Here is a 24,632-nt window from a genome sequence, read left to right on the forward strand (position 1 = left end):
CATGTGGTCTGTAGCTATGAAAGGTTTGCTAAGCATGGATATGGTATATCCCGTGTACATGTACTTCTAGATAGCTTCACGTCTACTGAGTCCGCCCGAATCCTATTCTTGGCTTTCCGCCAATCACAAAGTAGGATATGACGGCCGTGAACCCAGCTGCGCCCGCCAGGACGGCATTCATATTACCATAACCAATCCGGTCGCGCAAGGTGCCGCTGATGATTGGCCCCAGCGTGAGGCCTGCGCAAAAGAAAAGCGAGTTGAATCCGTACAGTTGCGCATAGGGGCCGTTCGCCCCAAAGAAGCCGGGGTTCGCTTTATCATACCGCTGCACCACATCGCTCGCCTCGACGAAACTGGGCGAGTCGATGATCGCCAGCCCAACTCCGTTGAGGGCGAGCAGGGCACAGTACAGTGCGATATTGCCCGATCGATCAACATGCTGCTCCGGCGGGAGGCGGAGTAGTAGCAGGACGGGCACGAGGTAGCCAAACCCAATCACGGCCGCGGGCTTGGTGCCAAATCGGTCGACAGCCCACCCCGCCACTGGGCCGAGAAGCAGACAAGGGATGTTGAGAGCGATGAACAGAAGCCCGGCCTGCAGAGACGAGAACCCAAACAGGTCCCGAGCCTCGGTCGGGATGGTTGCGTCAAAGGCCGCTAGTAGCGCAGCCTGTGCAAACGCCATGATGAAAGCGACAAGAAGGCGGGGGTTACGCAAGCAGTACAAGACAGGAATCGCGCGAATGAGCCGGTTAGGTTCCCCGTCTATCTCGTATCGTTCATCCTGCTTGCGCTGCAGAAGTGCATCCTCTTCGGTTGGTTCGTCGGTCGCCTCGTCCGCCGCGGAATCGGTGCCATCGTTCTCGTTCTCGGGGTGGCTGCCATACTCCGCCGCGGTCTTTTTCTCAACGACTAGCAAGCGCATGACGAAATCAACACCCAGAAGAGCGGAGCCGACTCCAAAGACGCCTGCGTAACCGATCTTATCGTAAAGTATCCCTCCTACTACAGGTGCGATCAGGGGGCCTACCGAGATGAACGAGAAGATCTAGTGGCGTGAGTATGTTGTCTTCTTGTGAGGGAACCTGGGATAACTTACCGTTCCTATGGCCTTGCCGAGATTTTGGGGCCCGACTGTGTCCCTGATCATTGCGAGACCTACGGTCCAAACGACGGAAGCACTCATGCCCTGAAGCGCTCTGGCAATCACGAGAACGCCTATGCTTTGGCCTACTGCTAGCAGGATGGTCGCGCCAAGCAAGGCAGTAAGGCCGCACAAGAAAGGGGCCTGTCGTGAGTTGGTCTTGTCGGCAATCCACCCGGCGGGGACTGAACACAGTAACTGCACACCCGCGTAGACCGCCAACAAGTCCGAAGAGTAGGATTGAATTTCATCGTCTGGTATAGAGATTCTGTCGCGCAGCAAGAATGGCAGCACTGGCACCACCAGGCCATACAGGAAGAGGTCGGTGAACAGGCCGATTGCAACAGTGGCGAGTATGAAGGCGGTGCTGGAACGCCATTGCAGGCCCCAAGGAGGGCGAGCCCCTGTGCCTGCCATTGATGTTGCTCGCGTCGGGGGTCTGTCAATAGATGCGATCGATACCGGATGATTGGGGGTTGCGAGTTCTTATTGGCTGACTTGGACAGAAGGGTCGAGACGAGACAAGATCGGGTATTGGTACTTTACTAGGTTAGGTCGTATGGTCTCAATGGGATGGTGGGCAGCTGGCTTTTTGTTGGGTCGGTCGATGATATCATCTGGAGACACGCATTGGTGAGACCGGCAGCGGGGTTGGTTGGATGCACTAAACCGTGGGGTAACATGTATCCTACAGGGGTCCCTGATCTTCCATGGGTTGATGTCCGGTTCTCGAGACCACATCCTGGATGTGCTAGCAAATGCCACGAAGCTTGAAAACTATTGCAGATATGCTACCAGCATCAAAACAAATGTAAGCATTTGATCCAAGCTCGTTCCATTTCGGCCCTGGCGGTTGGACAACAATGGGAGACGCGGTGCTGTTGGTTCGGAGCATACAGTAGAAAAGCATGCAATCTCGGAGAGATGCATCTCGCCGAAGCGAGCATTACGAACCAGCACCTTTCGCGGCGCAGTGCAATCCTCTCAATTCTAGGTATTAGAGCCTGATCCACGCGGAATGAAGCGCACCTGGGTCTGTCCAGCTCTCATTTGATTTTCATACCTCTTCATATAAACCAGGGGTCGTTGGCAGAATCGCAGACGAGATGGGCATCTTTCCCTCAACTCCGTCCAATGTGTTGGCACAGCCACGGAGCACAACAGGCGCAGCATGGGCTGTTCTCACTGGCGCCACCACGGGAATTGGTCGCGACGTCGCCCACGAGCTCTGCAGCCGCGGCTTTAATCTCGTCGTACACGGACGAAGCGAGAGCCGCCTTGAAGAGCTCGCCAACACCTTGCGAGCCGATCATGGCGTCCAGATCAAAACGCTGCTCCTGGACGCCAGCACGGCGTTCAATCCAGAATCCTACGCCCAGACGCGCGCGGCCATCGCCGACCTCGAGTCGCTCAACGTCCGGGTCCTCGTGAACAACGTGGGCACCGGCCACGCCCCCGCGGGCTTCAAGCCCTTCGACCAACAGACCGCGCAGGACGTCAGCACCGTGCTCAACGTGAACGTGACCTTCATGACGCACCTCACCCATGCCCTCCTGCCCGCCCTAAAGGCGAACGCCGCCGCCGGTGGTCCCAAAGACCCCAGCTTCGTCATCAACGCCGGCTCGCTCGCCGACATGGGCCTGCCCTACGCCGCCGTCTACGCGGGCACCAAGGGCTACCTGCGCGCCTTCAGCCTGGCCCTCGACACGGAGCTGCACGCCGAGGGCGCCCACGTGCACGTCGTCGCGAGCATCATCGGCGACACCGACAGCGACGGCCACCGCGTCGGCGTCAACCTCTTCACGCCCTCGAGCCGCGACATGGCCCGCATGGTCGTGCAGAGCGCCGCGGCGAGCACCGGCGGCGCTGTCTTGCCGTACTGGCTTCACTCGCTGCAGGAATGGCTGTGCGCTCTGCAGCCCTACTGGATGCTGCGGGCAGGCATGGGAATACACATGAAGGCTTTGGTGGAGAAGCATGCAAAGGCGAAGTGAGTTTGCGAGTCGGGTAGACGTTTCATATGCTATCAGTAGTATATCTGTGCAACAGAACGATCACCTGGTGGCCAACGCTTTGTCGTACGCGCCGCCACTTTCGAGTGAAATGCAACATTTAAAGTTGGGCTGGTTGCATTCTATGTATCCTAAAACTCGTAGATCTTTGTTCACGGATCACACCTCAGAGTCGGCATCCTGCCCTGGATTGGCTTCTTCATAGTGCCAAGCCTTGACGAACCTGAAGTACGCAGCGGCCAACACTGCCCCCAGGCATGGCCCAACCCAGTATATCCAATGGTAACCAGGGAACGTGGCCGATGCCACAGCACATCCAAAACTTCGGGCTGGGTTCAACGAACCACCAGTGTAGTATACACCTGCGATACATCAGTAAGTAGGAAACCTCCACGAAATTGGATAAAAGATCCAAATGAACAGCCGACCAGGTGGTTTGGTCCGTGTGAACTTACCAGGAATCTCGGCTACCAATAGGGCCAGTCCAATCCCGACAGGCGCCAGGAAGGTGTCGCGCGACTTCTCCGCCGCCAGCATAAGCACCACAAAGACCAGGTATGCCGTGAAGAAGATCTCCGCGAAGAGGCCCTGGGCTATATTGACCCTGGGTGCCAGGATCGTGTTCACTCCTGCAAGGTTACCGGGGAACATGGCACGCACAACACCGCCGGCGCACATGCACGCAATCAGCTGAGTGGGCATCAGGAATGCGGCTCGGGTCCAGGGTAATTGATCCGCTAGGCAGAGCCCCAGCGTCACCTGCGTGGTTCGTTAACTATGAGCAATTTTCGACATATGGGGTTGGGTGGCGAAAGGGGAAAAAGGTGGGAGAAGGGAGACATACAGCAGGGTTGAAGAGACCTCCACTGATCCGATAAAATGCCCATACCGCGACCAGTAACGAGAGGCCGTACGTGAAGCCGACAACCATGGTCTGCAGGAATCCGAGTGACGTGTTGGCCACACTGGTCCTGTCCGTCCCGACTTGGTCGAGGACCATGAGATGGCCGCTGTAGCCCATGAAGAGAAACATGAAGGTGCCCACGAACTCGCCCGTGGCGGCAACAATGTGCTGCTGGAGCTTGGTGGTGTAGGTGTGGTGGTGCTGGTGGTGCTGGTGGTTACCACTCCGTTCGTCAAGGGGACGGCCGCCCATCGTGGCTTTCTATATTTCCTTTCGTTTCTTTCAATATCCGATAGTCATAGGTGAAACGGGGTCCTTGGGCAACCAGGTCAATTGAGGCAGGTGCAAAGTCAACTGGCAAGAGTATGTGTTTTCAGACGTTGACGTATCTGACAAAGCTATGGCAAAGAGGAAAAGCAGCATGGTGAATCCAAATTCCTCCTCCACTGGGAGAAAAAGACCACAGCTTCTATATGATCCAACCCCAAGGCTCCTACGGATCTCGACAATCGGTTAGAATCTTTCGTACTACAGTGTTTACTGGTCGATGACGCGAAAGCTGATCCTAGAGGAGCCGAGTGATGTCGTGATGGCGCGGCTCGGCGCACCAGGGGGCGCTAGGCGGCTAGGCTTTCGGTAGTGTATAGCCGCCCCCGCTGTTGACCACACCATCGGATTATCGCGATCGAGAACAGTCTGGGCCTGGGCAGGGCAGGGTTCATGCTCCTTTCCCCTTGGGGACTCCATGCTTGGCAATGGTCGGCCGCATCGAGTGGACTGACCACTGCCATATGCCATATATAGATACGGTGCTAAAATATAACACTGTGCCTATTAAATATCGCAATAAGCCTTAGGAACGAACCCAGTTTGATGGAAAAACACCCTTTTCTAAAGACGAGACTATATAAGACACTGCTTATTGCGTACTCCACACCCGTGTATTTGACGCCAACACTTCTTACCATCGTCGAGTACAGTTGTTCCTTCTCTTACCAACAAGCCTTTTCTTCTTGAGTATGTCCTTTGGGACGCTGGCAGCCACAGCCACTTGACGTCATCACTGTCAAAGGCAATTTCTGCCAAATCCCACAGTCCCGGACCGTGGCATCGCCACAGCTTATATAAGTACTCACTTGCTCACTCAACAGCAGCGCACACTCACTCCCCCAGGTACCTCATGATATACGAGTTGGACTGATGTGGTAATCCCCTGGCCGGGCCGATGCAGCCTGGCGGAAGTATCATTAGCATATCCTTAAAGGCAAGATCTGCCGTCACTTTTCCGACCCCCACTGGGATTTCATTTTCACATCTCTGTTTGCCCCTTTTTCATCCAGCTGGGTATATCCAGCCGGCGTAACTATTCACTTGACTCTTGTCGGCTCTTGTCGGCTTGGGCGGGAGAAATCCAGACATTTTGCACTCATGTGATCCTGCTTACGATGATGGCAGTTCTTCTAGATCACGATTCTGTAGTAGCTATTCCTCCGACTACCTTTCTAGCAGTCCTTCATTGAGGTACGTCAAAGGTCATTGCCATCGTCGTTGGCTCTGTCAGAACCCAACTAAATACCAATCCCAGACATACCCAGCCTTTCCTCGTCCTATCTATCATGCCAGAATTGCCCACCAAGTTAGGTGAAATATTACTACTATATTCATTTCAAGTCGGACTGGAACCTTATACTAACAGGGATGCTTTCTAATTGATGTCGGTTATGCAGAATGTCGTATGAATGCACGAACTCATGCAGCATGCACCACTGTTTTGAAGTGAAACGTCATGACATCACAGCCCGAGGAGGGGCAGGCCGGCAACATCAACTTTACTGCGTTCAACTCATTCCATCTGGATTGTGTACTACTCAACATCAACTTCGCCGCAGCCCTTTTTCTTCATACCAAACACAACTATCGTCGACGCAATGGCATTGTTTCGCCAAGCCGCCGTGGCCTTGATGCTACTCAGCGTCCGAGCGCTTGCTCGTGGCAGTCCCGGAGAACAGGCCGTCCTAACTAGCGATGAGGCAGCTACTCAGGAGTCCAAGCTAGACAAGGTCCAAGAGGAGTAAGTCTGGCATCGCCAAACTGCGTTTCATCCTTGCTCAACGTGACCAGATTGAAGGAAGCCGAGATCATCCCCACGGGTAAGCTATTCCCGCTGAAGCCGCCACCACCACCCGAATAGGATCTAATCCGTCCAGTGATTGACGACTTCACTCCCTCGTTCCTACTGGATGCGGAGTGGTCATCGAGCAACTATGCATCGCTTGGCAACACGATGAAGGTGAAGAAGCTTCAACATGCGCCGCAAATCACCCTCAGTGAGGCGTCCGACTCATCGACTTCACTCTGCGGATCCAACATGACATACATCGTCACCCTGTCCGACCCTGATGCACCATCTCGAGACAACCCAAAGTGGTCCGAGATGTGCCACTTCATCGCCACAGGTCTCACTCTCTCCTCGCCCTCCGATGCTGCGTGTTCCAAGGTTCACTTCACGGATCTCCAGGATATTATCCCATACAAGCCTCCGGGACCGCCGCCCAAGACGGGAAAGCACCGCTATGTGTTCCTGGCTTTTGCACCCGCCAACGGGACGACAGAGCCTATCCACGTTTCGAAGCCGGATGACAGACAGCACTGGGGCTTCGGAAAGGAGGGCCACGGTGTACGAGACTGGGCCAAAGCCAACGGTCTAAAGCCGGTCGGTAAGTGAAATTCCACTTCGCTTGGTCTATACATACTGACTGTCCCAGCTGCCAACTTTATCTACGCCAAGAACAAAGAACAGTAGAGTATGAAAGCACCGGATACCTAAAAGCCTAAGAGCTGGGATGTGGACTGCGTATAGCTCCTTGCTACTCAAGATCGGATACCTTCTTCTGTCTACTGATGACTGAGTCGGCACATGATCCTGGCCGATAGCGAATACACTCGTTTACCTTCAAGCAATAGTGAAATCCGTAGTATAGTGGTGCTTACTGCGATATAGTCTACAACGTTCTCCATCCCGCTTGCTGTGCTTCTGACCCCCACGAAATGCGAAATAGGGGCCGGTGGCGCCACAATACCGGTGGGTCCTGCTCAGCCACCTACTCGGGCCAGCAAGTTTGTTTTGTTTTCTCCGACTCTCGCGTTGGTCCATGATGAAGTTGACTTGCCGGTCTCATCGCCACGCTGAGAGCATTTGAACCCCATAGACTCATTGCACCCCAGCGGCGGGACCCGCCATGGCAGCCCACCTGCTAATGGGGACCAAGGGTCGGGAACTGGTATTCTTGACCTTCCGTTGGAAATTCTGTACCTCACATTCGAGGATTTTCGGAACGACGATCTGGACACGTCCACGGAAGACGTCCGGGAAAATTGCCGTGCTCTGCGACTGACGTGTCGGCGCCTGAGCGACGTCGCAACCTCCATGTTATTCTCGACTCTGGCCATCGAGTTGGACAAGAAGGCAGTACGCCGCGCCGAAGAGCTGGTCTCTTGCAATCCTATCATCGCCGCCAGCGTACGCAAGGTTGTCATCTCGCTGGCCTGCTACAACCCGGAAGAGGCAGTCGATATGTCACTGTTCGTCGAGGCCCGGCTGCATGATGTCGACGCATATTGCCGGTATTACGACCCCGATTGGCGATTATGCCGCGACGCATGGGATGAAGTACCTCGGCCTGCTCTGCGTGAATCGGGAAGCCTAGAGCTCAAGGAAAATTGCGGCAATGAGGATTACAAGGATTCTCCGGAGGTGGCTGAATGCCTCCGCAATGGCCACAGAATTTTTGATGCCTGGGATGGAGATAGGTACTTGGAGTATTACGATCGACCATGTCACTTCTACGGCCACGAAGAAACGGAGAGAGAAAAGGCTGTCCGCACCTACCGAGAGTTGCTATGGAAAGCGCACGAGGTCTATCATCAAAAGCACCAAGAGCAGTTGGAACTCATCCAGAGCGGCTCATTCGTCCAGGGGATTGTTCGGTTTCTGGGACGCATACGGCATGAAGGGCTTGAGTTTGTCATAACAGATGAGCCCATGCTAGATATGCAGGCGGGACCCCGTAACCCCGATTGTTTCAGGGTCGTGAACGACAAGAAGCAACTATTGACAGCGATGTTGATGCCCCACGACTGGCTCAAAAAGATTTCGAGCCAGTCTGGCGGCGGCGACGTCTCAATGCCCGCTGTGAGACTGCTGTCAGAGCTCCCAATCGCCTGTCACAGAGCCGGTACACCAATCATAAATCTCACAATTGAAGGTTTCCCTACTTGGGGTCAATTTACTCTGCTCTCCCCCCGGAGAACCCAAGGGTTCTGAGATGAAAACCATGACTGAGCTAGGCACTGCCAGTGAGCAGTTAGAGAAGTTCGAGTTTGGGCTTGAAGGCACAAGCTTCCTTGCAGCTGGACGCCGACTGCAACCTCTCTCACCAGAAGACCGGGACTATGCCATTTCTTACTTTGAGGCCATGCTTTCGGGAGGTAAGCTCAATACTATTTGGGTCAATACGAACCCGTTTGGCCACTACGGGCCGGACAGCACTCCCGACGACAGATTTTTTGCCTTGGGCCCCGCCCTTCAAGGAGTGAACTGGACGAAGGTGCATACTTTGGTTCTCCACAGCTTTACTATCAGGCAGGATGTACTTGAGAATATGTTCGGCCAATTGAACGGCAGTGCCCTCCGAACCTTGCGTTTTAGGGGTGTGCGTCTTTGGGGAAATGACGGAGGAAGCTGGGCCGATGCGCTGGACATTTTGCGGGACACTCTGGCGTGCCGTGGGGACAATGTGTCGGACCCCGACGTCAGGCTGGGCAACCTATACGGTGGCGAGCTCGATGCCCTCTACAGTTCACCTCGCAAATGGCATCGTGATCTTGACACCCTTTCTGACCTCGAGAATGAGGATGGGGAGATGGAATACAGTCCCTGGACGGCAGAGCAAGTTTTTGATGTGGCGCACGCTTATGTCTTGGGCTACATTGAAGTAAATCCCCTGCGGTAAGAATGAGAAACTGTGCAATCTGTGATCTTGGAGCACAACTGCATGTGGATCGTTGTACATGCACACTGTTCGGTAAATTTCATCTTCCAAGTCTAGTAGGAGCAGACTAAAAGTCTTAGGTGAAGGTCTGATCAAGAATGTATCGGTTGAAGGTTATACTGCAATTTGGCTGTTGAAACCTATTATTAAGGAGGCCCTAATCCGTATGGACCCAAATTAATGCAATCGCCTCCACGGGGCAGTTATTACTTATGTAAAGCTGACTTTAAAGTCTTCTTGGCTGCTTGTGACAAGTCATGAGTTGATGCAGCATCCTTGACGTTGCCTAATCTAGATGTGTATGCCTTAGTTGGCTGCAAGCACACCGTATCTTCGGGTTCAACTCGGCCTCAAGCATGGATACTCGACTTACACAGTAGGGCTTAGAGGCTGAGCCACTCTACAATGACCGTCTGTATCAGATGGTGACTGATAACGCTCGCACTTTCTTGCCTATCCAATTCTTGGAAGCAGGAACAGAAGCCGGCTTTCCATGGAAAACAACCGTCAGCGGAATTACGGGCTGTACGTAAGCTAACCGGAATAACGGTTCGTAGCTCGGAATGACTAGCCGGGACTGGGACAACCATGTTTGTTTGCTGGCACTGGCATTGGCTGGTGCACCAATTTCGTGATGGCAGGGATAGGGGCTGACCATATATGGCAATCGGTCATGTGCATTATGGACAGCCTACAAAGCAACCGGTTCGACAGGGATACAACAACTCTGATATCATTGTAAAGAACTTACATACGGGGACAGCACCAACGGATTCCCCAATCTGGAAAGACATCACAATTGATACGGCTGAATACGGGCAACCTTGCTGTATTGATTATGACCATCTCTCTCGGTGCGGGATCGGTTTGCTACCTCCCCACGGTTTTCGTTGCAGTATGCGTTGTTAGCCGCAGCGGCGCATCATAATTATGTGCGAACTGTTGATCACTGTAGGACAGAAGTTGTCGCCGAGCCGAAGACCGAGGCTGCGGCGGAACGCAGCCTTATACCCCAGCTCGCTCGCGGGTCGGTTTGGCTTCGCGTCGGATGTTCCGTATTGACGGTATCCGGGTGGTTTCACCGACACCCCATATCGTAAGCGTCGGGTCGATTTTACCAGTTTTCCGAAGGCGCGCGGGGGGCCGATATGTCAGCCGAGTCCTACTTGGCCAAGTTCGTATCATGGCCCAATCGGTGATGTAAGCGAGACCAAGCTTCCTGTCATGCCCATTGGTGTGGGCTGAAATCACACGTGAGGAAAGCAGCCCTTACGTGGACGAATTGAGTTGCGGCTGAATGCAGCCCTACAACCCAAATGCTCGGAACCGTGATCACCTTTGGATCTGAGTCACCCCCGGAGAGAGAGAAAAGACCCGACTGCTTACCTCGTGAGACTCGCGTTTTCTACTTGTCACATTGATAGCACGCGGGCGTTCTTTGTTCCCATCCAAAACGCAACGTAACATGGCCGAAAATATGCCGGAGGCCGGTGAAGATGAAAGACCATGATTCGTCAGATATCCAACTATTGAAAATCTAGGTAGGTAGTGCACACTTGATCGAAGGGCTCGTCTATGTTTGGTATTTGCCATTACGAAACGTACAGGACGACGAGTAACTGTTGTTCAGCTTTCCGGCCGAGTAGGCCGGAAACTCAGCTCATATGATGGACGCAGACGCAGACGCAGCCACTGGCTTTCAGCTCCCGCACAGCCTGCCTGCCATCAACCAGCTCCTTAACATGACTGGTATAGGCACGTTAGTCAACCTCCTTTAGGCGCAGCTCTGTGTTGCTTAAACAGGCAGTAGCCTCACCGCCAACGATCTCCCTCCCTATCCCCCTTGCTTATGTTGGATACGTAAAAGGTCGTAAGTTTCTACGGTGTGGCCGAGCTTTGTAGCTGCTCGTGGCCATTGAAGGTATACAGTACTTACTGAACGTGGCAAATGCATTGGTGAATAGACCACATATAAGTTGATGGCCGTCGCTCAAAAGAGTCCCCCGGTGAGTACGTAGGCAAGGGTAGTAGTTCTCCAACAACTAGCCATTTAGTCGCCAGCAAAATGGGTTGGTTTCAAGTTACCGTAGAGTTTGTGCTGCAAGTCACACAGCTCAATCCCTTTTCTTCTATTATCGTTGACCAAGACGCCTCCCAGAAGCCCCTTGGATTACCCAAGGAGGTCTCCCACGACCCTGGTTTCCCTTCAGTTCCCGATGTCAATGTTCAACCAAAGGCCGCTTTCGAATGCCACTATCCCGAGCTAGAAGCCCAAGGATGGGAGTTTTGTAATACCGAGACATCCAGGGACTGCTGGATCCGAGACCCCACGGCCAACACGCCGAGCTTCACTCAATACGACGTTCGCACCAACTGTAAGCTAATCCATGTCCCATTTGTAGAGCATCGACTCGAGGAATGTATACTTATTGGAGATTAGACGAGGAAAGGAAGAATACGCCGAAGGGGATCATCCGAGAAGTATATACCCTTCTTCCCAGTCACTCGTAACCTGACAGCAGCTGACAAAGAGCCACAGTACTGGTTAGACGTAACCGAGAACCCAGACGTAGGTCCCTCTGTCGTTTCGTCCATTCGCACTTACTTACTATTCTTGACAGTTGAGACCCGATGGCATCGAAAAGACCAAGGGAAAGTACTTCAACGGCACCTATCCCGGCCCCGTCATAGAAGCTTGCTGGGGCGACCAGCTCGTCATCCACGTGACCAACAAGTTGGCGGACAATGGCACTACCATCCACTGGCATGGGATCCGGCAGCTGGGCACCAACGAGATGGACGGCGTCAACGGGATCACCCAGTGCCCCATCGCCCCCAACGACACCTTTACGTACACCTTCACGGCCATGCAGTACGGCCACTCGTGGTATCACAGCCACTACTCGTCCCAGGTATGTCGACCCCCTCTCCCCCTCCGAGTGAGGTCTGCATGATATACATATGGTGCTGACTCCAAGAACCAGTACCCTGACGGTGTCGCTGGGCCGCTGGTCATCCACGGGCCTTCCAGTGCAGACTGGGACATCGACCTCGGCCCCGTCATCATCTCAGACTGGGTCCACGAGACTGCGTTTCTTGCTTTCGAGGCGGAAATGACGAAAAACGTGAGCGACCCGCCGCCGGCCACCGACAGTATAGTTGTCAACGGCATAGGCCACTACAACGGCAGCACGGATGGACCCTACTACGAGACCGTTTTCACGCCCGGAAAGAACCACACGCTTAAGCTGATTAACGGGGCTGTCGGGACCAGCTTCAACTTCAGAATCGACGGCCATAACTTGACCGTCATCGCCAATGACCTGGTAGCAGTCCAGCCATTCACCGTCGAGGAGTTGTTTATCGGTATAGGTACGTATTCTCCCGGTTTATCGCTTAGCTCTGGAACAGGGTCTCCTGACTTCCTGCATGACAGGTCAAAGATACACGGTAATCGTGGAAGGCAAGGACGACACCTCCACTGACTACTGGATGCGGACTACGCCTACGGCTGCCTGCAATTTCTTCGGGGATAACATTGTCGATAACAGGACCGCGATTGTCCGATACGATGCGTCGAGAAAGGGGTCGACGCAGTTGCCTCAAGACGTGGGCGGGCAGCCGAGTACCCTCTGTGACGACGTCGAGCCTATCCTACTCAACCCGATTGTGCCGTGGTGTGTCGACCAACACCCGCAGAATAACGTCACCAGAGACACCTTTGAAGCAGGGAAGCCCCAGGAAGGGCCTATCTTCGGACCGCCGGGGGGCTCCCTACGTGCACTGGAAGCTTGGCAAGGATCCCATCTGGCTCGACTTCGACAAACCGACTATCCTGAACGTAAACGAGTCCATTAACAACCCCCTCTACAGGATCGTAGAAGGTGCGCTCTCCTTCCACGTCCATGACCCCTTATGTTCTATCTAGACTGACACTGGCGACAGAGAGGTACGACCACGGTTTCATCTACGTGGTTCTGGACTCGCCAGATCCACCAAGAGGTAGCCCAATCATGTAAGCATTGCTTTGTACCGCATCCCTTTTCCTTCCCAAAGGCCACCCTTACTCACATTCGGTCTCGCACCATAGCCCCCATCCGATGCATCTGCATGGGAGCGACTTCGTCGTCCTGGGACAGGGCAACACGACATGGGACGAGGCGACGAGTCCCGAGCAATACTTTAACTACGAAAACCCCCACGAAGGGACACGGCCATGATACCCGCCGGTGGTTTCCTCGTCATGGCTTTCAGGCCTGATAACCCCGGCGCGTGGCTCTTGCATTGCCACATCGCGTGGCACGCCAGTTCAGGTGAGTGCTCCTCAGAGGAAAAGAAGGAGGGACCTATGGAAGAAGCGGCGGGCATCGGGTTCTTGAGAGATGCGGGAAGCTTACTTTCCTATCCAGGCCTTGCGGTCCAGCTCTTGGTCCGGCCCACGCGCATACCAAAGTTCGGCAAGAACACCGAGGTCCAACGCGGTTGTACGAACTGGGCGGAATCGCCGCTGTGGGAGCAGATTAAGGGAAAACAAGACGACTCAGGCATCTGAGGTGTCGCAGATTATTTGTGGTAAATTGTTGGGATTGGATGGTCCATGAGCGTATGTTGTGTTTGATGGGAGGGGGCCAGGTAATTACATGGCTTATTACATAATACACAGGATCACTCCTGGATTTTCCCATCATATCATGCATGCCTCAAGGAAGCAGTCCTGCAGCGATCCGGCAATTGGTATGCAAATGCCCACAGAGAAGTAGTTGTCCATGTGATGTGGTAGCTTGGAAGCTCCACCAGGCCTAGTGATTGACCGGCCGATCTTGCTAACGCCCATTGCCGAGAGGGCAGCCGCCGTCGTCTGGAAGATCTCACGATGCTTCGAAAGCCCTTCGCCAGTGGTTCCTTGCAGCGAAGACCCACTAGAACAGTTGGCAAAAAGAGGACAAGCTTCGTGGCGGTCGATCTAGCGGTACCCACCGATTCGGTCCGACAGCCGGACGGGCCAGGGATTCGTGGGAATCCAGGCGAATACGGGCCCCGGACATGCCAGGGACGGCCCAGGGATTGCCCAGGGGGGGTTCTGGACTCGCGCCTTCTGACCCTTCTGACCCCTCGGGCCCATTGCACGCCATGATGTGCATACTACTTACTACGCCTTTGTAGCGGTCGTGCCAAATGCCCGGTTGTGGGACCACAATATCGTCGCAGCAGTCAACCCAGCTCGGACGACTAGGGAGGCCCTTCTACCGAGGTAGAGGCCCTGCTGGGCCACGGCCGCCCGGCTCTTCGGTAGTAGCCTCTGTGTATCTCGTTAGCCTTACGTGGTGCGTGGCGGCGACGACGACAACAACGTGATTCCCTAGATTGGGCGCATTGGCCACGATATCACGAGAGAGCTTTGGATGCCACTGCGTATATATATGTTGAGCCGCATGACTCGATACTGACCAACCTAGACTGCACACTTGATCTCTGTTGATACCCAAGACCAGAAAGAAAACACCATCTTCTCTTCTCACCACGACTTCTTACCTACCTACCATACCAAACACCCACCTATTTACCACAACACCAAACCACATCGCCATCATCACCATGCCTCTCGTCGGAAACGTATCGACGGCGTCCTTCGACGAGGACATCCGGGACCGCCACCTGCTCTACTCGTACGCGGTGCCGGGGTCCGAGACCGAGTCGGGCAAGCCCGAGACGTGGCGGTACGAGATGTGGTTCTTCAACGAGGACCGGATCGTGTACGCCATCCACGGCGGGCCCATGGCCGGCCGCAAGAACTACCAGGCCGTGACGTACCAGTGCGTGCGGCCGGGCGAGCTGTGGCAGTGCAGCTGGCTCGAGGAGACGGGCACGCTCGTCAGCATGGTCTACGACATCAAGGAGAAACGCATCAGCACCATGATCGGCTTCTCCAAGGGCCACTGGGAAAAGTCCGTCGACGCCCACGGCGACAAGCGCAACCCCGAGGACCTCGCCCGCTGGCGCCAGCTCGCCCAGCTCGGCTGCCAGACCGACCGCACCATGCTCGTCGAGCAGGCCGAGCTCGAGGAGGACTTCCGCGGCGCCGGCGACCTCGAGCCCATTGAGATGGACTGGCCCTGCTTGTAGGCAGGCTCGTTGGTTGGACTCTTGGACTGTTTTGTAGAATACGATGGGAAATCAATAATATACAAATTCGACCCATTCCTTACCAAAGAAAATTTGCCCACTCGGAGAAGGCCGGTGAATGCCCGTTCCCCTTGACCATCGTTTCGCTGCAACCGGTCGTAGCCGTCAATCGGGATTGAGAGGCTCAGGCGCGAGGCGCGAATGACGTCGAGGTCATGTGGTGGTGGGTGCATGGAAACTTTGCAGAAGAAGAAAAAGAAAACCCAAGAAAATGGGGATCTTGGTAGTGGCCATCCGCAGATCTCATGATCCGGTGGCAAGGTATCGCCTCGTCGCATCGACTTTTATTGTTGAAGCAGCGAGAGCGCATTGCACTCCAATTGCTCTATCACTGACATGGTATCGGCAGCTGCTGCCAGCCCGCCACTTAAGAACACAACTCCCTGTTCAGCCTGAACTCCTGAAACACTCGATGAAACCGGGTGTAAGTTGGCCTCAAGCCATCCACCACGTGTTGAACCGAACGATAGCACACCCGAACACCACCCCAAACGGATTGCCAAGCAATACGATCGACCCAAAACAACAAGGCCGGGCCCGAGAAACAAATCAGACCAAGCAAGACGAAGCGAGATGAACCGAATGAACCTCGGCCTCTTCTACGAGGCCTGCGCCGCGCCCGACTGCCGCCGGCGCGGCAAGGACCTCTTCAAGTGCGGCGCCTGCCTGCTGGTGCACTACTGCGGGCCGGAGCACCAGCGCGCGCACCGGCCCGCCCACAAGACGTCCTGCCTGCTGGTGAAGCAGGCGCGCGCCGCCGCCGCCGAGGCCGAGGCGGAGCTGCGCGCGCGGCCCGGCGACGACTACGCGCCCGCCGGCGTCTTGGACGAGAGCGGCGGCGCCCTCGGCCTCTTCTGGGGCCGCTTCCCCGCCACCCGGCCCTACATGCAGGCCCTGCACGACCACATGACGGCGTGCCTCAACCTCCGCACCGGCGAGGCCGTCGAGGCGGCGCTGGCCAGGGCCCTCGAGATGCTGCGCCTGTGCCGCGGCGACAACCTCGGCGTGCGCAGCCAGGTGCCCGTGCTGTACCTGCGCCTGGGCCGGGACCAGGAGGCGTTTGATTTTCTCAAGTGGTACGCCGTCAAGGGCACGAGCGCCGACTACGACTGGTCCGACATGTCCCAGCCGTTCCTGGACCTGACGGGAGAGGACGCGCTGGAGGACTTATCGAAACCCTTCAGGAAGGTCAAGGACCTCAGCTTCCTCGCATCCGTGACGCTCGTCAAGACGCGCCTGATGCTGGACCTGGTGGCGCTTTCGGCGCACGTCGACGAGATGGAAAAGAAGAAGGCAGAAGGCGGAGAGGAGGCGAAGGCAGAAGGAGGGGGAGACGGAGACGACCGGCCGACGAAGCTGAGCTACGAGGAGAAGATGGAGTGGGTGCGCGAGGAGGCGCTGAGCGACATCGTGCTCGCGCGGCGCGACATCGTCGACCGCGATGACTACGCGCCCCTGATCCAGGACGTGACCGGGCAGGTGGCGCGGCTGTACCAGCTCACAGAACACCACAACAAGCACTACTGGCCGGCTCTGGGCCACCCGGAGAACTACTCCCACGCGCTGCCCGAGGCGTACACGTGGGGGTCCAAGCAGGAGACGGTCCTGGCTTTCCGGCAGACGTGGTACGCCTGGGCCGAGTGCAACCCCGCGCTCGAGACGGTGAGGCAGTTCGCAGAGTGGACAAGCAACGCGAGCTAAAAGATAATACTCTATCGAACGTTGTCCACCAAGCAGGGTCAATGAGAATGTGTAAAAAGGAATAGTACAGGTGGACATGGTCAATATTCAGTATTAGTGAAGGTGTATTATAAATACTAATTATACATAACGTGGTTTACCATTGAGTGGCCCGTATCATTAAGTGGTCCACCTTTACTACTTTTTAACCCTAATTAAACTTTGACGCGTAATAACTTTATAATTATAATGCTTAATTTAAGTTAAAAAAACCGAATCGGTTTAACTATTTAAACGATACGAAAACATTTAAATCTATTAAGTAAAAAAATACTGTAAAAGTATACGACGTTCTTAAAACTATTTTACGTTATTAAATTTATAACCGAACCCTATAACGCGATATCCGATATTTATAATATAAATTAAATACGAATAAAAAAAAGGTACTTTGTAAGCATATAATTAATTTAAATACCCGCGGGATATCTCTTAAAATCGCTAATATAAAAAATATAGCTAATCTCTTTACCGCGTCGCGCGACGGCGAACGCGTTAATAAATACTAAGTTAGGCGCTTTATTAACCGAAACCCGGACCTTAAAACCCGAATAAACCGTCGGTACGATTAGTAAAGGGCTCTCTATAAAAATCTAAACGTTATTTCCGGTTAATTTAAGCTAATCGCGAATATTAAAGCTAAATACGGTATCGTTAACGAGGATATATAGAATTTTAACGAGACCGGCTTTATAATAAACATAATCGGGTTAACCCTCGTCGTAATACGCGCCGATTAACGTAGGAAGGCGAAATTAATCTAGCTTAGTAATCGAAAATAATCGACGGCGATTAAATATATTAATTCGTAAGGCTAATATATCCCGCCGTTTTTAATCGTTTAAGGCTAATATTACTTAGCGAATTAAGCTATCGAATATAACTTACCGGGCGATTAAGTAATTAAACCGATTTTTAATAAATAAACCGATAATAAAATAAGCTTAAACTAAATTAAGTATTTTAATAAATATATTAAATCGTAAACGAAGAATCGCTACCGCCTCTTAATTCTCGACGGCCACGAAAGCCACATTTCGGCCGAATTCGAGGCATATTATTAAAATAACGACATTATCATAATTAATATACCTCCTTATTTATCGCACTTATTTTAACCTCTCGATATAGCACTTTATTCGCCCTTAAAGCGTATTTATTTAAAAAAATCGAGCTATTTATTAAGGCCTTAATAAACTATATTACGAAACTCGAGTTTTTTATCGCGTTTAAAGCTATACATTTCGCTATTTTCATAGAAATTAATATTAAATTTAAATTCAGCGTATCCGGCTTAATACCTTATAACCCGAATAAGGTAATTAATAAACTAAATATACGTCTTCGAACGCTTACACTTAGCTTATCCCGTTTAAGGACGGCTAATACCTACGACCCTTAAACGCTGTTTAACCCTTAATAAATAACTAAGCACTCTATTTATATTAAAAGAGGGTGTTTACCTATTAAGGAAGCTTTTCGACGCCAATTTTAAATACGGTAAATTAAATAGCGAAAAATATAACCAAAATAGCCCATAAAATAACCCTTATATATAATCGAATATATACTTTAAAAGAGGCTAATTTAACCCTTTTAAAACGCCGAAAAATTAAAAAGTCGCGAGTCCAGCTTAAAAAAACCCTTATAATTAAGGAATCTCGAAGGCTATAAAATAAAAAAGCAAAAAAAAAGCGGCCAGCGATTAATAAAGGCGAAAATAGTAGTTTATTAAAAAAGCGCGCGACGGGCGGCAGGCGCTGTAAAATCTACGGCGAGACAGGCTATAATACGCGAACATATAAAAAACATATAAAATCGAGTAGCGAATTAAATAGCGAGTGAATTTAATTAATTTAAAGCGTCGTGGTTAAAATAACTTTTATAAAAATATCGAGAAGTGGTAAAGGTAGACCACTCAATGATACGGGCCACTCAATGGTAAACCACGTTACAGAAATAACGGGTAAGAGCGACCCATTGAACCAAGGAGACTAACCATGTCCTCGGGAACATCTCCATGCACACTGCACGCTGAAAAATCAAATGACAAACACTCGCAGAAGTGACAAAATGCAGACAGTGAAGTAGAAGCGCGCTGGTTGTCTACAAACCGGGCTACAGAAACCCCCAGAAAACACAATTGTCCCCCGCCTTTCGTCCTCTGCGACACGCGAGATGACTGTCTACCTTGACGCCAATATGCTAGCCATGATCTCGGAAACCTTAGCGAGATTGGTATCGGAACGAGACCTGCCATGAATCAACCAAACTCCTGGTAACACCGTAGTGCCCCTTCCCTTCCATGCAACAATGTGATTTTTTAAACATGAGAAAAAGCCGCCGGGGTTTCGCCCCTATCGCCGTGATGCACAATATCAAGCAGCAGCAACGCTCGTGGCGTAATGCCTTCTTGATAACGAACCCGGCCTTCGCAAAGCTATCATCAGGGCCAGTGTTTGGCCCGAGCTTGCTAGGAGAGCAAACAGATACATTTCGGGTGCGATCCGCCCGTTCAGATCTTATAATCCAGCAAACTGCGGGCTGGTTGGATGCAGCACGTTGTAGTTGGTGCCGGTACCCGACTTCTGCAGGAATGCTTGCTCCCGCTCCAGTTTCTCGCGGTCCAGTTGAGCCTTGTCGGCCTTGGTCATGCGAGGCTTCCGTACAGCACCGCCCCGAGAACCAGGGCCACCACCGCGTCCTCGAGTGGTACCTGCGGCCCGAGCGGAGCCACGACCGCCCCGTGATCCACGTCCTCGCTTGGGTAAACCGTCGCCACTAAAATCATAAGTCAGTAAGTGCACTCGCGGCGAACAGCTTAGCACCGTGTAAGGAAGCACATACCGTCCAGGTTCCGGTTTTTCGACCTCGGGAATCAGAGGTCCAGAGTACACAAAGAACCCATCTCTGCTGGCAGCGGCCTGCTCCTCCCACAGCATTTCGGAGTCGTCGACGAAATCATCATCCTTGTCATACTCGTCCTCCTTGAAATGTCGCTTCTTTCGCTTCTTGATCTCGCCAGGCTTGTCTGGTCCGCTGATGCCGCCCATATCAACATTGCTGTCTTCGTTCTCCGACTCGTCGACACTCATTTCGTCACCCTCTCGGCTGGAGTCGTTCTGGGCCAAAGCAGCAGACGCGGCAGCGATGCGTGCTTTTCGGGCACGCTGTTCGGCTTGTCGTGGATGCAGAGCATCCCACCCGTAACGTTCTTCGGCCAAGCGCATGAAGTTGACATACTTGTTGGTTTCGCCCCCGAGAGGAATGTGGAGAGAAATCGAAGGAGTCGTAAGTTCTTGGCCGGGTTCGGCCTTGCCAAAATCCAAAATTGAGCGTTCCGCGCCTCCACCCATAGCAAACGAGGGGTCTTTCTGGGCTCCCATTTGCGGGGAAGACGAGGCAGCGCTCTGGTTTTTCGGGGGCGTACGCTTGGATCCGGCGCCTATAGTCGTGATGGAGGTCGGGCGGATCTCAATGCCTGCTTTCGAGGGCAACACCACAGTGGGAGTTGACTTCTTGACCTCAAGGGTCGACTTCTTGACTTCCGGTACCGATTTCCTCATTTCAGGCGCGGCTGGCTTGGGAGCCGGAGGCGCCACGAACTCTTGCCGGAAAGGATTGGGAGAGACTGGCTGCCGGAAGGGGTTGGGAGAAACTGGTACCGAGCTCGTCTCTTGTTTAGCACGCGGGGGCTGAGAAGAGGTGCTTTGCGAAAAGGTAGCGCGCGAAGGAACTGGCGAGATCAAGTTCTGGGCAGGAGTAGGGTCGACCAGGCTGGCAATCGAGGGCGACGCGCTGGCGCGGTTGACCGTGTTGGATGCAGGGGCGCGTGGGGACCCCATACTACTGGAGAAGCTGTGCGTCACCATGGTTTCCCTGACGGGGTCGTAGTTTGAACGGATAGGGTCGTAATTCGTCCCGCTGGATCGCGCGGGAGGAGCACTCGGTCGTGGCGGCGGTTCGGGGTCGTTGAGGAGACTTGACATGCTGGAGATGCGAGGCTGGGCGCTAGAAACTTCGCGCTTGAAGTTGCTGCTCGGCTGGGCCATAGGCTCTACTCTGTTGTTCAGGTTTGTGGTTCCCATCTCCGATAGCTGCTTTTGCCGCGCGGAGATGGGTGTGCTGGACGCGCCAATGGTGGCAGCCCTATGCTCTGGCTGGGGCTCGATGATTTTGGCCTCTGGTTCGGCGGATGCGAGCTTTCGCTTGCGGGCATTCGGCGGTGCAGTGGGATCTTTGGATTTCCGGGGTCTTCGCACCTTGGCGCCGTCGGCTGGCGATCCGTCGGTATTGGAGAGGCGCTTTAACTTGGTACCGGGTTTGGGGCCAGGCTTTCTCCGAGGTAGACCATCTTTGGTCAGCACAGGTTGGCCTGAGCCATCGTACCGGTAGTCGCGTTGGTTGACCACGATTTCGTCCAACTCGCCAGGCCGGTTTCTGGAGTTTCCATAATTGGTAGGAGAGTTGTCTGAAAGAACAGAAGGAGGGTCTGACAGCTCGGGCGACGAGCTGTCTCGCATCGGGATATCCGCTGTCGAAGTCATGATGTGTGATGGAGGCCCTCAAAATGAGGCAAGTGCAGAGAGTATATTTGCACTCTCCTCCTACGACGCGAATGGAATGGTGGCAGTAGGGGTACTTTGGGTAGGTAGAGGTGTGGATGGTGTGGTAGGTACTTGGGATTTACACAACCCAAGGCGGACAAGGGAAGAAAAAAGATGGAGATTTAATAAAGTCCGGTATGCTTGATCCCGCACGGCATTGAGAGATCTGTACGAGCAGGGCAAGTATAGAGACAATAGAGGAGGCTGAATGTACAGGCGTGAATGGTACGGTACAACAAGCCAATCAATCCGACGATGCGCAAGCTTGGTTGGCTGGATCTCGTCCAATCAATAAGCTCGTTAACGAAATATGACGAACCGGACTACGCCCGAGATTTGGATTGAGCTGCGTTGGGGGGACGGTCGACTATTCGGCGTTTAGAGGCGACCTTCTAGTCAGGCTCCTAGTCGGGGTAGAGAGTAACGTGACTTGTGCAAGGCAAGGCCGCTCAGTCACTCTCTTTCTTGTGGGGCTGCCTAGGTGAGAATAACCTCAGGTCGCGGGACTTGGAAATCGTGCCAGAAGACCGCAAGAGACTATTCTGGGCTCGAAATCCGATGCAGCAGGTCCAGTAGAGAGGCCGAAAGACGGTGAAAAGTATGCAGCGACTTCTTGTGAAGAAAATGCCGGCGAAAAACGAATGGATAGTGCAGGGCGAAAGATGGGTTTTGATGATTGAAGTACTCAACACCACGGATTTGCGAGGTTGTTGGTTGGGAGGAGGTGAAGGAAGAAATGAGGAGATTTGGGTGCAAATTGGGAGTTGGGGATGGCTACCTTTTTTTGGGAACGAGCAATTGGCAGGTTAAGGCGGCAGAAAAGAGACAGACAGACGAGAAGAAGAGAGAGAATTGAATGCGAAAAGGGAAAACCGGGGCCTTGACCACCCATCTGACAATTGTCCTGGGAGCTGCGAGGGAAATTTTATTATTAAAAACGAATTAAAGATCGGACTAAGCTGGGGGGCAGAAACGTTCAAGGGAAACAGGTTGGCATGGGATGGGATGGGATGGATGGGAAGAGGGACATGGGAATGGGGACAATGGATGGGAATGGCTGGCTGGCTGGCTGGCTGGCTGGGCTTGGGACCAGGACCAACGATCCGAGCTTTGGGCCAAAACACCAAAAGCAGAAGAGGAGAGAGCGGAAGGCGGACAAGGAAAGGGAACCAGAATGGGGCGACACTAGACGAAGGGGGGAGGGGGCAGGGGTGAGAGCGAGCGAGAGAGAGTAGAGCCAGGGCCAGAGCCAGCGGACGGACAATCATCGTCGACGCGACGACACCTCCATCCATCACATCGGTCGGCGAGCGAAGGGAAGGAGGTAATAGGCAAAGCAAGCAGGCAAGCAAAACCACCAGCACGGCCAGATGGGCCAGGTGTAGATGCAACTCCAGGTGGAAGCGAGTATGAATGGAATCGCGATTCGGCAAAAGGGTCAGCAACAGCCCTTCACTTGGCAGCCAACCAGATCAGCTGCAGGGGAGAGCGCGAGATCATCAGACTCAACTGCCTGACGGCTCTGCCCTCTGGCCTCATTGGGAAAACAGGTCCGGCGGGTAGACAAACGGTACTGGGGCAGCATGTACAGTTATGCTTGCTGTCGTTTATGGTTCTGGCGTCTCTTTGATAGGGTCGTGCCTTTAGTGCACCCAGTCCCGGACTATTCCTCTCTCTCTCCAAGGGCCATGAATGGAAAGTATGCCATATACCGCGCATGGCCTTGCAGGGGAGGGCGAGGTACATGGCACTGGCAGGTACACTCGTACCACGTCAGTTCCAGCCCGGCTCCCAGCTCTTGGTCGATTGATTATATAATAATGCCTGCCTACCTAGCACGAACGCACGATAGCCGCAGCATGGGATCGGACAGGGGTGGGTCTCGGAAACAGGGGTCCTTTCCCCAGACTTGAGGATGGTGTGTGTAACCACAGAAAGAACACTCGGGACAGCCGTTCAATCTTTTCTTCTCCTCTTCTAGACTTTCTTCCCGAATAACGACTGTACTGCGAATGTTGCGCAGTTGTAAACCAATACCGCAAAATCGGGATATGGGCGATAGTACGCAAGAACCGGTGTGACTATATGCACGTCTATAGTCCGGAGCGCCGATCATGAATGAATCAATCAATCCGGCTGATACTCTTTGCATTGACCGTTATCGATAATGTGGAGTGTTCTGGTTCCTGGCCGTAGATAAGATGAATTGAGTATTCGTATTCAAAGCAATGCCTGCTGCATCTGTCAGCAAAATCTGCTCCACACCGAAGCTTTGGGGTGTATGTGGTCCAAGAGCAACAGTCAAGATTGATTGGCACATGGTACCCATTTGATGAATGCATCAATAAAAACACGGTGAGAGGCCAAGGTCTGTTTTGTCTCGTTGGATCCGGTAGCCTTCGAAGACTGGTGTTTCAGCCCAAATGTGCCTTCGATCGACTGAAAAGTGAAACCCGACGTAAGCGTACCTACAATGTGGCGGCTGATTGGCCGGCTAAGCGTATGGTGGGCTCCCGCGCTAAAATCGAAACCTGTTCAATGTTTCTCGCGCCCGTCTCCGTGCATGGGGGGCAGTTGTCGTGCCGAGAAGTGGATTTGCCCACTAATGCATTGTTCTAAATATGGCTTAGTTCATCCTCCCGGCTGGTCGCAGGCGGTTCCGGGACCTATCTCTCTGTGTTTACCGGCTTGGATCCTGCCCAGCCCATCTCTGGTGTCTCTTGAGCTTTACCGGACAAGTATAGACATGCTTATGCCCATGAGATAAAATAATCATAGCTGCCAAGTTGCATGAGTTCAATCGCATTGCTTGCAATGTGAGTGAGTCTAGGTAGCGTCCTGGTAAAAGCTCCCAGGCACAGCGTTTGGCTAACCTAAAGTGGCACTCTTCTAGATTACGACAGGCTTCAGACAGGATCCGTGCACAACCCCCGACGTTTTCTAGCCAGCAGTCGGTGACACCGCTAAGAGAGCGGTACATTGTACGCT

The 24,632-nt window shown here is 53.2% G+C and overlaps 8 protein-coding genes across 8 annotated transcripts; 5 read left to right on the forward strand and 3 right to left on the reverse strand.

The window, feature by feature from the left end:
• Positions 1 to 82: 82 nt before the first annotated feature.
• PG986_000888 (uncharacterized protein) lies at positions 83 to 1,564 on the reverse strand (the record flags this gene model as incomplete). The annotated part of the gene is made up of 2 exons (XM_066837110.1): positions 83 to 1,051; positions 1,103 to 1,564. 2 exons carry the CDS (start codon positions 1,562 to 1,564, stop codon positions 83 to 85), a joined length of 1,431 nt encoding a protein of 476 aa, XP_066706003.1.
• A 689-nt stretch (positions 1,565 to 2,253) lies between these two features.
• On the forward strand, positions 2,254 to 3,141 carry PG986_000889 (3-ketoacyl-CoA reductase; the record flags this gene model as incomplete). The annotated part of the gene is made up of 1 exon (XM_066837111.1): positions 2,254 to 3,141. One exon carries the CDS (start codon positions 2,254 to 2,256, stop codon positions 3,139 to 3,141), a length of 888 nt encoding a protein of 295 aa, XP_066706004.1.
• Positions 3,142 to 3,318: 177 nt separating this feature from the next.
• On the reverse strand, positions 3,319 to 4,315 carry PG986_000890 (aquaporin rerated protein; the record flags this gene model as incomplete). The annotated part of the gene is made up of 3 exons (XM_066837112.1): positions 3,319 to 3,521; positions 3,615 to 3,918; positions 4,004 to 4,315. The coding sequence occupies 3 exons, from the start codon at positions 4,313 to 4,315 to the stop codon at positions 3,319 to 3,321; spliced, it is 819 nt and encodes a 272-aa protein (XP_066706005.1).
• A 1,676-nt stretch (positions 4,316 to 5,991) lies between these two features.
• Positions 5,992 to 9,075, forward strand: PG986_000891 (uncharacterized protein; the record flags this gene model as incomplete). Its single annotated transcript, XM_066837113.1, has 6 exons — positions 5,992 to 6,134; positions 6,185 to 6,213; positions 6,271 to 6,780; positions 6,829 to 6,862; positions 7,289 to 8,255; positions 8,329 to 9,075. The coding sequence occupies 6 exons, from the start codon at positions 5,992 to 5,994 to the stop codon at positions 9,073 to 9,075; spliced, it is 2,430 nt and encodes an 809-aa protein (XP_066706006.1).
• A 2,104-nt stretch (positions 9,076 to 11,179) lies between these two features.
• PG986_000892 (uncharacterized protein) lies at positions 11,180 to 13,334 on the forward strand (the record flags this gene model as incomplete). The annotated part of the gene is made up of 9 exons (XM_066837114.1): positions 11,180 to 11,489; positions 11,555 to 11,595; positions 11,654 to 11,683; positions 11,736 to 12,026; positions 12,099 to 12,486; positions 12,551 to 12,783; positions 12,845 to 12,998; positions 13,060 to 13,129; positions 13,205 to 13,334. 9 exons carry the CDS (start codon positions 11,180 to 11,182, stop codon positions 13,332 to 13,334), a joined length of 1,647 nt encoding a protein of 548 aa, XP_066706007.1.
• A 1,375-nt stretch (positions 13,335 to 14,709) lies between these two features.
• PG986_000893 (uncharacterized protein) lies at positions 14,710 to 15,237 on the forward strand (the record flags this gene model as incomplete). Its single annotated transcript, XM_066837115.1, has 1 exon — positions 14,710 to 15,237. One exon carries the CDS (start codon positions 14,710 to 14,712, stop codon positions 15,235 to 15,237), a length of 528 nt encoding a protein of 175 aa, XP_066706008.1.
• Positions 15,238 to 15,870: 633 nt separating this feature from the next.
• On the forward strand, positions 15,871 to 16,998 carry PG986_000894 (uncharacterized protein; the record flags this gene model as incomplete). The annotated part of the gene is made up of 1 exon (XM_066837116.1): positions 15,871 to 16,998. One exon carries the CDS (start codon positions 15,871 to 15,873, stop codon positions 16,996 to 16,998), a length of 1,128 nt encoding a protein of 375 aa, XP_066706009.1.
• Positions 16,999 to 19,559: 2,561 nt separating this feature from the next.
• On the reverse strand, positions 19,560 to 21,584 carry PG986_000895 (uncharacterized protein; the record flags this gene model as incomplete). Its single annotated transcript, XM_066837117.1, has 2 exons — positions 19,560 to 19,818; positions 19,885 to 21,584. 2 exons carry the CDS (start codon positions 21,582 to 21,584, stop codon positions 19,560 to 19,562), a joined length of 1,959 nt encoding a protein of 652 aa, XP_066706010.1.
• Positions 21,585 to 24,632: the final 3,048 nt, after the last annotated feature.

The sequence above is a fragment of the Apiospora aurea genome (assembly GCF_038362705.1).
Source record: "Apiospora aurea strain CBS 24483 chromosome Unknown utg000001l_segment0_segment0, whole genome shotgun sequence".
NCBI classification, from domain to species: domain Eukaryota; kingdom Fungi; phylum Ascomycota; class Sordariomycetes; order Amphisphaeriales; family Apiosporaceae; genus Apiospora; species Apiospora aurea.